This window comes from Callionymus lyra, chromosome 18 (assembly GCF_982586985.1).
Source record: "Callionymus lyra chromosome 18, fCalLyr1.hap1.1, whole genome shotgun sequence".
Lineage (NCBI taxonomy): Eukaryota > Metazoa > Chordata > Actinopteri > Syngnathiformes > Callionymidae > Callionymus > Callionymus lyra.
This window is the reverse complement of record NC_141835.1, coordinates 21,713,853-21,727,164: the sequence shown is the minus strand read 5'-3', so window position 1 is coordinate 21,727,164 and position 13,312 is coordinate 21,713,853. Positions and strand designations below refer to the sequence as shown.

The following is a 13,312-nucleotide window of genomic DNA, read 5'->3' as shown; positions in this document are numbered from 1 at the left end:
CTCATGCATGTCGGCATCCACCTTTCACTAAGAATTGTGAGGGGGAAAGCGCACCTTTAGTCAGTTTTGTCTTTAGTGTTCAATCAGTCTATGATAATATGTAGTGGAATATATCTAAAAACTAGGTTTAGGAGTTTTATTTTAGTGTTTGCTTGGTTGTGCTGCTTTAAAAACAATAGAGTTTCAATGCAAAGAAGGTCATGTAAACTGACATTTCAAATATTAAATCTTCAGTCATTCTTTGTTGGTAATTCTTTCACATGTTCACATGACTTACTGTTGGATTTTTGAGATTTCCTGGAACAAAGACAGGGTTTACACATAAGGTTTAGTAGAAGAGGAAACGGTATAAACAGTATCATTCAATCTAGCTAATCAGAGTGGGACTCTCTACTACCACCTCCATTGCCATATTTAGATTATAAATCACAAAGATTACCAAAGTGTAACAGGGTAGGGGGTAGATTTCCACAAAGAATGATTGGTGCTGGTAATGGAACGGATGAGCAAAGCTTGCAGATATAGCCAGACCCGTATTAATACAATATGGTGCCCCTGGGCACTAAACCTCAGAGGTGCCCCCTGCCCCTAACTATATTGGATCCACATCTTTTTATTAGATTTACTCATTATTATAGTTACTATTCATTCATTATTAAATGAATATATATATGCAGACTTATGTTTGGTGTTTGAACGTTTTTAAGTTGAATAACAAATGTATGAATAATACTTTTAAAGCTCTATCAGAGGGTCACATAAAAAAACGGCAACATAATTATTATTTTCAAACAATAACGATTTAATGTTTAAAATATTTATTTCTAACCACATAACATTTGCATTATTTTCTATTTTATCCATAGTAAGAAAGTAGGTTAGTAAGTAAGTAATAGTTATTTGTAAATTGCCTTTCTTAGACCCAGGTCACAAAGCGGTTGAACAATCAAAAGCAATACACATTTAAAAATACCTGAAAATTTAAAAACTCTAAAAGGCCTGGACAAACACAGGAGTCCCAGAAATTTGGGAAAAGCCTTCACAAATAAAAATGTCTTAAGATGTTTTCTTGAAGGAGTCAGTAGATCCATCAAACACAGAGGGAGAGGAAGATCGTTCCAAAGCTTAGGAGCAACAGCCTGGAAGGATTTCTCTCCTCTGGTCCTGAACCGTGTGCGAGGAACCATCAGTAGATTCTGATCCACAGACCTCAGAGCCCAAACTGGGGTGCAAGGCTGGATCAGATCACTGATGTAAAGAGGAGCCTGACCATGAATAGATCTGAAAGTAAGAACCAGAATTTTAAAGTTGATCCTGAAAGAAATTGGAAGCCAGTGAAGAGTTTTAAGGATCGGAGAAATGTGAGTTCTTCTAGTGGAGCGGGTCAGAATTCTCGCTGCAAGAAAGAACCAGATTATTAAATTTGACCCTGAAAGAAACTGGCAGCCGATGCAGAGTTTTAAGGATCGTGGGAATGTGATTTTCTTTGGTTAATCGGATCCATCATTTCTGGACTTGCTGATGTCTGTGGAAAGATGCAAAGTGAATAGTGTGGATAGTTTAAGCCGATAATGGTATATACAAACACTCAAGAATAGAAAATATATATATTTCTTTATCTCTTGTCTAAATTATTGGTCTACTGTCGCTTCATCCTGTCTTGCTCTGCAGGTTTGTTGCAGGAAGGAAAGACAATCATCAATCATGGGTGATGATGATGTTTTCCATTCCCCATCTTTCTGTCCTATTACTAGGTAATTACCATTGTGACAAAGAACACGGAGTGATAGACTGTGGTCAGAAGTCTCATCCTCCGTACGACACAAGATGCTCCATTGATACAGGCGCACACCCCTCCCCCACATCGACCTCCAACCCCACCACCCCTCCAGCGTGCGCGTGCGTGTCTCGCAGCGTAACATCTGTGCGTACGCGGTCGTGATTGTTGTGAAGATGGCGGAGGGGGAGACAGAGAAGGAATATGACACACGGAGAGCGAACGACGAGCTCCGAGAACGCTTCCAGGCGCTGACCGCGACCCTGAAGGAAAGCTCGCAGCCTCCGCTGGAAGCCTCGCTGCGTTTCTGCCAAGACTTTTGCCAGGTTAGCCCTTTTTTTCTCCCGCCGCTCATCCTGCAGCCCCTCTGGCTTCCTGGCCGAGGATGTACGTCTACATTTTGCTACAACAAAGTAGCTAAAGGGGCTAGCTGCTCTGCTAGCTGCCTTCCATTTCATATGGAGCTGAGGAGTTTTCTCGCTTTTAAATTCCACGTTTCTAGTCTGCAAACTGTGCAGAATCGCAGCTTTAAAAGCTCGGGCTGATGTGTGCGCGCTGTGCACGTATTCCCGGTATTTTCCAGGCCAGAGAGCGAGATAAACTGCTAGCTGGTGTTCAGGGTCCCACTGCCCTGTGCAGTGGTCATGCTGTGCAGAAAATGGAGAGAAACCTTTAGCGAACATTTTTCAGTGTTTTTCCTCGACCATCAAAGACTGGATTTGTGCGTATGACGCTATAACAAAGTGGTAATGCGTGTGTAATAAAATAGCAAATCGATGAATGGTCAGTTTATTCGGCGTGAAACAGTGGAAATCAATGATTCCTCCAGCAGTGTGCTAGCTCAGGCCGTGGAGCCTCATCATACACGAGATGATGGTTGTAGCTAGAAGGTGATATCAGGGAAGTATTGTCCTGCAGGGATCGTGTTTTTTATCAAGAGAATGTGCGGCTGTGGTCAAGGACTCCATTGTACACCGACTTTATTAACCACGAAAATACTAGTTTCCCCCGAAACGAGACGAAAAGTCTGCGAGGGACAAAAGTCTAAACACGGTTCCCTTACATTTACCATTTCAAATGGAAATCTTGAAAACATAATCACTACATGTATTGTTTTTTAAATGAGTTATTTTGATTGATATGTTTGTTTTATGCACAAAACTGCAGTTACTGGAATAATTGGGCCACTAAAAAGAAATGGTTGGTATCGATGATAAAGTGAACGGATTTGTTTTATCATTGATGCATGTCAAAGATCCTAAACTAGGATGAATACACGTTAATGTGTGACCCACAGAAATGCCCTTTCCTCTTCTATAACTCCCTCCTATACTTTGTGAACAGATATTGGAGAATAATCAACAATAAATAAGATATGAATATGTTTCTGGTTTTTATAAAAAATAAATAAAACCATATATATATATATGTATATATATACAGGTATACAGATATATAAGGTTTTCCCTACAATTTCATATGTTTTTGAAGTACAGATAAAGAACATTTGGAAAAAGAAAACAGTATTATTAAATAATATGAATAATAATGTATCATAATTGATTCTAGTCACAGGACTTAACCTATAACAATAGCAGCAGATATCTTTACAGTATAGTAGTGTTTGTCATTATCATTGGTAAATACATAGATATGTTTAGATAGTTAGATTGATAGATACAATTTATTAATCCTTCTGGAGATCTAACGGTGAGGATAATTTTTAGTTAGTAGTTTTGTCTTGGAAGACTTTCCCTATAAGTATTTTTATTTAAGCTTTTGTGGCTTTTTCCATTCCAGGTTCTTGTGGAACATGCCGGACGTTGGAAAACTGATGAAGACCCGCTGCCGCTGCTGGAGGTTTACACTGCAGCTATCCTCAGCTTCGCTCATGCTGCATCCTGTCTCTCCTCCGAATGTGAAAATGTCCCACTCCTACTTGAAAAGTTAGCAATGTAAGTAGAATCCCCACATATGGTTATGAAATTAAACAACCATAAAGTATAGTATTATTCACAATCAGAGAATGCAGTTGTAACTTTTGTGTTAATAACATTCTAATTAACCACCATAATATTAAAATGTTATCCTGGAAAATTTAAAGTGAAGTCAAAGCAGAAACAGTTATGTTCGACCTATAAATCCATCAACAGCCATATAAATGTCCATATGTTTTTGAGCTTAATAAAAGTTTTAAATTGCTTTCACAGGAGCTGTGCAGAGCTGGTGCTCCTGCTGCCCCAACAGGTTCCAGGTGCCTTATGGGAGGAATTTCAGTCCTCCATCAAGGTCAGTATGCCTTTACTTAATGCTTTTTTGATAACCAGCATAACAACATTCCATTCTTTAAATCCCAGTCTGAAAAAATTTTTTTTGTATGTCTATAATTTATTTTTGAGTGATGAAGGTATGTTGCTTTTTGCCTGTACTTTCACTTAAACACAAAAAAGGAATTTTAATCTAAGATTTAATTATATTGTAATTGTATCACTCCAGAAAACACTCGGATCACAATGCAAAATCTTTTCTATTGTTTAATGACCATTTTAAGTCGCTTCATAATTGAACCTATTGCAAAATCATATGTATCTCTCATGTTTGTCCCTATCTGGGATCTGTCTGGAGCTGTCTGGAGCGGACACTCACCTCACGGACTGGATTGTGGACTACCTCACCAACCGTCCACAGTTTCGAAGACTGTACTGTGCAGTGTAGGGGTCCCCCAGGGAACGGTGTTGGCACCGTTCCTCTTTTCACTGTACACTGCAGACTTCCAACACATGTCTCCCACCAGTCACCTGCAAAGGGTCGTACCGGGGACTTGTCCAGGACTTTTTTGACTGGTGCCTGGAAAACCACCTCCAGATCAACTCCAACAAAACTAAGGAGTTGATTGTGGATTTCCGGCGGTGTCCCTCCATCTCCCCCTCACCACTGAACATCCAGGGACAGGACATTGAGATTGTCACGTCTTACAAGTTCCTGGGTGTTCACCTCAACAACCGCCTGGACTGGGTGGATAACACTGCTGCTCTTTTTAAAAAAGGGCGGAGTAGACTCTACCTGCTCCGGAGGTTGAGGTCGTTTGGTGTCCGGGGGCCACTCCTGAAGTCATTCTATGACTCAGTAGTGGCCTCTGCCATCTTCAACGGTGTGGTCTGCTGGGGGAGCAGCATGACAGCAAAGGATAGGGCTAAACTGGACAGCCTTATTAAGAAGGCCGGTTACGTCCTAGGGCGCCCCCTGGATCCTGTGGAGGAAGTGACTGGGAGGAGGATACGGAGCAAGCTGGGCTCCATGAGGAGGAACTTGTCTCACCCTCTCCAGCACACACTGAGGGCATTGAGGAGCTCCATCAGTGATAGGATGCTCCATCCCCGGTGTGTGAGGGAGAGGTACCGCAGGTCCTTCCTCCCTACTGCCATCAGACTCCACAACAAGAACACAGCCAGATAATTATCTAACTGCACCTTTCTTGTTATTTTTGTAAATATGATTGTGTATATAATATAGTGCAGATTTATTTTCTATTCTATTTAGATTTTTTCTTTTCTTTTTAATATTTTATTTCTGGGTGTTTTATTTTTTTCTGGTATATTGCTCTTGCTGTTGTTAAAACGAATTTCCCCTAGCGGGACAATAAAGGGATTCTGATTCTATCTCTGATTTGAGATCTGTTTTACAAAAACTAAACTTTCATATATGTTTCTTGTGTTACAGTCGGCACAAAGCCTTTTGCAGGAAAGTGAAAGCACCAAACTTTGCTTGCTTTCAGTTTTGGCACAGCAAGATGGGGCCTGGTCAAACGCCACACTATGTGACATCTTGTCTAACTCGGACTGTCAACCTGAGCAAGGTCAGTTAAAATCCATTTATTCTGGTTACATGGTTTGCGTAAATACTTTTTTTGTTTTATTCTTACAATCATATACTTACCTTTTTCAAAATAGTTCATGAGTATCTGGAAATGGAAGGGCCCACACTTCTCAAAATGAGAATAAAGCACCTTATCAAAATGGACAGTCTTGAAAAAGCAGCACTGCTTGCAAAGACATGTGCAGATTATCCAGGATATGAAGGGAAGGGGACGTTCAAACCAACCTTCTTACTTTGTATCTGCATGTCAAAAAGTCAAGAGGAACTAATAAATGAGGTGAGTTTTTTTGTCTATTTATTTATTTAGAAACCTTCTTCCTGAAACTAGGTATATGCTTTGTAGACCATGTTCATGTCTTTTTGGTGTAAAAATATTATGGAGAATTATGTACTGTTCTGTTTAAGAGAGAAATATTAGCAGAATAGGATGTAAAAATTAAAAGAAAATCAACATCTCTATAAAAAAGATTAACTCAATAGATAACTCTCCTTATATGTACACGTAACTAAATGGAACAACATTCAATATTTCCTCTTTATTAATACCCACTCTTCACAGTTATCCTCCATTGACTGCAAAGATGCTCTAGAGATGATTTGTAACCTGGAGTCAGATGGAGACGAAAAAGGAGCACTCTGTTTATGTTCAGCCTTCCTCAAGCGCCAACTTCTCCAAGGGGAAGTTTATTGTGCCTGGTAAGTACATTAAATTTGAGTTTTATGTTGATGTCTGAAGAATCTACATTTACTTTTCCTTCTCTGAATTTCTAAACTGTATAGGTAGAAATAGTTTTTTTTCCAATTAGCACGTATCTTGTCACCTTAGATCATGAATACATTAAGAAGTTTCTTAAGTTATGATGGTTATCTATTCCAGGGAACTCACACTGTTCTGGAGTAAGCTACTCATGCGTATAGAGACGACAACAGATGCATTTCTTCAACACTGCAACGAAATGGCTCTTCTCTGCAGAAGTGTCTGTCACATTCTGTTTCTAATTAAAGTCATTCAAAACGAGGTGAAGGTCTTTCTAACTCTTGATTTTACTCGCAGCAAACTTTCTCCTCACATTTTTGCATTTTTGTCCCATAGATTGGTGAAGTGGGGCTTCCGGTGTGTGTCGAAATGTGCATCCAAGCCCTGAAAATGACCTCAAGTGACCATAAAGATAGCAAGTCAACTATCTGCAAGACTATTTACTGCCTCTTGCCAACCGATCTGGAAGTTAAAAGAGCATGCCAGTTGACTGAATTCCTCCTTCAGCCAACAGTTGACTCCTATTACGCCGTCGAGTCACTGTACAACGAGCCTGACCAGAAGCCGGAAGAGAGCGCCAGTCTACCAGTACCCAACTCCTTACGCTGTGAGTTACTTCTGGCCTTGAAAACACAGTGGCCTTTTGATCCAGAATTCTGGGACTGGAAGACACTCAAATGTAACTGCTTGGCGCTAATGGGAGATGAGGCAGCTATTGTTTCATCCATTGACACACTAAATGATACAGATGAGCAAGACATGGAAAATCTACTAGTTAAGGTACCAGAGTACAGAGACTTGGAGAATTTCTTATTAACCACTACAAATGAGCTCAATGAAATCACGGATGAAAAAGAAAAAAATAGAGAGGTCAAAAAGCTTAGAGAGCAGGGTTTTGTTTCTGCTCGTTTCAGAAATTGGCGGGCCTACATGCAGTATTGTGTTCTGTGTGACAAAGAGTTCTTGGGTCATAGAATTGTCCGTCATGCTCAGAAGCATTTCAAAGATGGAGTTTATCTCTGTCCAATATGTGCTGACAGTTTTGAAAGTAGAGAGGTTTTAGAGCCTCATGTAGCATCACATGTAAAGCAATCGTGTAAAGAGAGACTAGCTGCAATGAAAGCTGCAGGAAAAGGGCCGAAACCACCTCTATCTCCCAAAAGTCCAACAAAAAATATAAATATAATCAAAGCAAAAGTTAGTCCCTTGAAAACTGATTTGCAAATTGGTAACCAGTCAGAAACCACAGTTACTGTAAAGGCGGAACAAGCTACTTCAGACACAACACTAAGTCATGACTGCTTCTGCCCTGTTAAAAACTGCTCTAAAGCCTTTAAATTTTTCCGGAATCTCATGGCTCATGTTCGATCTCACAAAAACGATGACGAAGCGATGAGGTTTTTAGAGATACAAAAGCAAAAGGTTATTTGTCAGTATTGCAGGCGGCAATTTGTCAATGTCAGACATCTCAATGATCATTTGCAGATGCACTGTGGTACCAAACCATACATTTGCATACAGCTGGATTGTAAGTCAAACTTCAATTCTAATTCAGAACTCCTAATGCACAGAAAAACCCATTCAGAGTTTAAGGCACAGTGCATGTTCCCAAACTGTGGTCAAGTTTTCAGTGAGGCCTATCTTTTGTATGATCACGAGGCTCAGCATTATCTTACCTATACCTGTCAAATAAACAACTGTGGCAGGATATTTTTCACACACACAGATTTCTTGTCTCACCAAGCAACTCATGGTACTAATGGTGCCATGAACACAGTCCCCATGCCAAATCAAAACCCAAGTATCACACTGAAGGGGGAACATTTGCAAGTCATGTGTGCAGAAAATACACCTTCAGCCTCTGTTGGCGTACACACAGTCTACACTAATGCCTCTGCACTGCATTGCAATGTAGAAGAGCAGAGGGTCTCTGTGGAACTTCCAGTGGGAATAGCGCATTCAGTGAAAAACATTCCAAAATCTGTGGACGGTTTGGATTGTGAGGTAGTAGATAACAACCCAAACCAGCAGCCCAATCCTTATTTAGCAGAAGTTGCGCCCAAGGCTCATCATTTGGAAACAAAACCAGAAGCAGTACACGTTAAAGTGGAATCAACATTTTCACAGGCCCAACTGGAAAATTTTGGACTGGAGGGAAACCCTATTGATTATCATGTAAGAGATCAGGGTGAGGGCGTTAGAATATGTCCTTCACCTCATTCAATAAATACAATGGCGAGTGAGCTGGAAGATATGCAGAATGGATTTCATAGGACATATAGCCAAGAGCCATTGCCGCAGATTATGTCTCCAACTCAAATCAAGAAAGAAGTCAATCCTTCACTGCAAGGATATCCCACCAGTGCAACCATAGCACAGGAGAGTGAAGAAAACCTTCATTGTTGCCCAAACAATGAGTGCACAAGGGCATACAGTACCAATAAAAGTCTGTCCAGACATGTAAAGAAGCAGCACCCAGACATATTTGAAGATTGGAAACTGGCAAAAAAGTACAGCAAAGTAGCTAAAATGTCCAACAAAAAGATGCAAGTGGGAGCTGTTACACCCAGTCATTCCCAGAACCCCGCAAATATATTGTCAAAGCATACAGGGCAAATCTGCAACAAACCTGGGATAGAGCAAATGACCTACCCATCGGGATCCTCTTCCTCGCCTGGCCCAAATTACCCAGGCCCAATGGACCCAGTCCCAATCACTCCAATGGTGAACCCAACACTGTACCCATCATGGGGTGGGCAACACAATCCAGGTCCTCTAATGCAGCCAGAAATGTCACAGTCATGGTCTTCAGCTCCAACTAATAGTTGCTATCCCAGCAGTTACAACATAAACGAATACCCTGTGCGCAACTATTCTCAGTGGCATGCTGAAGCTTACCAGGCATCTGCATCTCATTCACAACCTGAAAGAGATCTTTCAATGGCCCCAATACATGCCCCCCATGGACCTCATACACCTTCAGATTCAAGTTTGATGTCTCAATATCTGTCCAGTTCACTAATGCTTGACAATGGAGCACAAATGCATAATGGAGGACATTCATATGGACAAATGCTGTCTCCGCTATCTCAAGAAGGTAGTGGAGAAAGTGGAGAAGTGAGAAAAATCAGTGTTGGTGTCACAGAGGAGCTGAATAGTGATAGCTGTGTCTCAACAACCCCAGGCCTACCTGAAGGAAATTATAATACTCAGTATGCTCACAGTGAAACCACTCGGAGCTCAGCAGTTGAGTCACCCATTAATTGTCCAGAAGCTCAAGTTGGAACCAAATTAGCAACAGAATTAAGTAAAACAGAAAATGTTGCATCTCCTGCTAACAAGCAGATTGACAACGCTGTTGATGGCAGAATGAGTCCTCTTGGTATCACTCCTACAGAATATCATTTTGAGGGTGAATGTTCTAATGCTGACTGCAAAGCCTCACCCATCGACGAAAAGGTTGATGACTCTGACTTTCAGAAAGAAAGGTCTGGCAAGTTGACCAAGCGAGCCAAATGGCCAGCTATAATTAAAGAGGGCAAGGTTATCTGCAGGAGATGCTTTAGAGAATTCACAAGCACAAAATCTTTAGGAGGTCACCTCTCAAAACGCTCACAGTGCAAGCCTTTAGAGGAAATAGACCTAACTGCAGATTTGCCAACATCTTTTCTTGATTTCTTAAATGACCCACATGTACCTGAAACAAATGGAACAGGTTTTAATGCATCAAATGGTGATTTTTCTCAAGACTCAAATAACTTGACTACTTTGACCTCACCATTGGTACTAAAACAGGAGCCTCAACTTTGCAATATAATGGAAATTCCTAATTTTGCAAATACTCCTGTGAATCAAAGACAGAGGAATTTGACTCACCCAAGTCATAATAGTACAATGGAAATGTCACCTTCATTTGACAGAATGGGTTCAATAGAAACTGCAAGACAAAAAAATCAGAATATCTTGCCTTTGGATCAAAGTCTGAGTTGTGAAAACACTCCAAAAACCACAAAAAGCAAGACAACAAGCAAAGGAAATAAGCCTACTGAAAAAGTACCCAAACCTTTTAAATGTGACCAAGATAGTTGTGAGTATTCATTCATGACCAAGGAAGCATTGTTCAAGCATCTGCGTAAAATGCACGATTTCACTGATGAAATGATTGAAGAACTTAAAAGAACCCCATCCAAACTAGCTCCCTATCCTTGCCAAATTTGCCCTAAAACATTCACAAGAACCACGGGTCTACGAATTCACTATGAAAAAGTCCACCGTTTGGATAAAGAAGAAATGCAGAAGCTTAAAATAAGTGCCAGACATCGACGGGCGTTTAGACTAAGCAAGGATGAGGCGACAGATGACCATGTCACTGACGTCCATTCAGTCAGTGGTACAACAACTACAGTAACACTTCTTACTATAAAGCAAGAACCATTTGATATTGCAAATACTTATCCGGGAGACAACAATTATGATCCAGACGCTGCTCCGACACATTTGACAACGGAGACAGAACATTATGTGGCACTTAATAGAGGACCAACTGTGACAACAATACACGCACAACAAAGTACATCAGAAGATATTCCGTGTGTGGTACCCTTATCTCCATGCCAACAAAATAAAAGTACTGAAGTCAAGGAAGGAGCCAATGTTAAAGAAAAATGCAGTCCGGGGACACCAAGAAAGCAAAAGGAGAGCATGGAGACAGCTTTTAGCAAAGTAGAACAATCACCAAATGCATCTGCTTCCATCTCCCCAGAGACCCCTAGTAGCTCCAAAAGCACCCCTTCAAAAGATGATTCACAAAAGAAAGAAAAGCTTCCAAAACGACTTAAAATGTGTGATATGGACAACCCCTACAGTCCGTACAGACCGTATCGCTGTGTTCATGAAGGATGCACTGCTGCATTTACCATACAACAGAATCTGATTCTCCATTACAGGGCCATGCATCAGGCTTCCCTGCCTCTGTGCAAAACCGATTCAGACCCTGAACAGAAAGAGGTGAATAGTGAAAAAGAGGGCTTTCAGTGCATTGAAAAAGATGATGAAGTCCGTTGTCAAGTTAAAAACTGCTCAAGAGTGTTCATGGGAATTACTCGACTAGTGCAACATTATCTGTTGCTTCACAAGTTTACCCGTGACAAAGCTACCACCATGATGGCCAGCCTGATGATTGGGACTTTCAACTGTGACAGACCAGAGTGCACGCTTACATTCAACTCCGTGGACAGCTATATCGAGCACATAAAGAATTACCATATGGAAATTGCAATCTCTGAGAGTGGCTCGGTCGATCAGACTTTCAGGTGCCAGTATGAACAATGCGAACGCATTTACTCAACAAAGTCAAACCTCCTACGTCATTTAATTAAGAAGCATAGCTATGTTTATGATCCAAAAGCAAGTGACGGAAGAAGAAATAAGACTGCAGGACTTTTCCCAACTTTCAACAATGGAAAAGAAAATCTTGAAAACAAACAAAAATCAAGAAAGAAAAATGTAAAAAAGAAAGAGAACAAAACGATTGAACATTGGACGAATTTTGGAAAGCCGGCACTGAAATCCCATGAAGATGCAGCAGTCATTTGCACAAAGAAGACTGCTTTGCAATATCCTTGCATGATAGTAGGTTGCGATACAGTTGAACCGACTGAAAGAAATATTTTCAAGCATTACACCACTCATGGCCTCACAGAACGATGCATTGAAGACCAGAGGAGCCAGTTCATATTTTGCAAGAAGTACTCACGGGCTAGATGCAAAGAAGTGACAAAATCTGAGTGTCTACCAGATGCACCTTCTGAAAAGGTGTACTCAGAAGAGAAATCTGGGGAACAAACGAAGGTTTATGAAGCATTAAACCAGAGTGGTCAGGAGACAGATTCACTCTCCAGTGAATCACAGATTGAAGACAATGTACTATCCCAAGCTTCCACTCAGACTGATATGGGACCTAGAAGAGGTCGCCCAAAAAGACCTGTGCAACCAACACCAGCTTGTCCTAGAAGGTTGAAGACTCTGAGGAACCGTACGACTGTTAATTCAGGAGATTATTCAAATCCTGATGTTCCTACCCCTGCAGAGCTACAACAAACCGAGGTCACACCAGTGTCTTTGAAGTCTTCAGTACTTGAGGATCCTCTCCTTGAAATCCTTGAAACCTCAGAACCAAGTCATTCAACCAAGCGTAAATTAGAGGAAAAATCCAGCACAGAATCTCCTTCTAAAAAAACACAGATGCAAAAGTGCACAGCCAAAGTTGGAGGTAGAATGAAAAAAAAAGATGAACCTGACGATTCTCAGAATCATGTGGACTTCAGAAATCCACTTAATCTCACATCCGGTAGTAATGTAAAGATTGTTATGGATAAAAGATTGTCAGAAGGTGCTGATCAGTTACTAAAACAGCTGCAAGATATGAAACCCAAAGTCATAATAAAAAGATGGCTTTTTAGTGGATCATAACCTGGTGCCCAGTTTTTATTAGACTCGATCTCACTCAGGATTTGAGAAAGTATGCTGCAGAATGATTTGTTATTGCATCAGATTCCCAACGGTTAACAGATACTAGGCAAGGTTAACAATGAAATTGCCTATTTTGTGCTTAATGAAAACTGTCTTGGATGATTTTGAGTATGTACGTTAGTCATAATAACCAGGTAAACTATAGGGCATAGATTTTAGAATACTGTTTGTATTTATGCTTAGTACTGAGATGTTTTTTTTCCTTTTACTATATGTAAACTTTTAAAGAGAAACTGTTTTATACATCCCTATGGGATTTAAACTTCTGTTTGTATTTATTTCATTCTTTCTAAACACTAGTAGAGCTATCTGTAATATTTACATGTCTTCCACAAAGTGTTCAATAAACTGTTACTGTTTCTTTTTGTAAA

General features: G+C 40.4%; 1 protein-coding gene across 1 annotated transcript; it reads left to right on the top strand.

The window, feature by feature from the left end:
- Positions 1–1,899: 1,899 nt before the first annotated feature.
- On the top strand, positions 1,900–13,312 carry znf292a (zinc finger protein 292a). Its single transcript, XM_087779418.1, has 8 exons — positions 1,900–2,103; positions 3,578–3,732; positions 3,988–4,066; positions 5,498–5,633; positions 5,728–5,930; positions 6,213–6,349; positions 6,531–6,672; positions 6,747–13,312. The coding sequence occupies exons 1-8, from the start codon at positions 1,954–1,956 to the stop codon at positions 12,879–12,881; spliced, it is 7,137 nt and encodes a 2,378-aa protein (XP_087635544.1). The 5' UTR covers positions 1,900–1,953; the 3' UTR covers positions 12,882–13,312.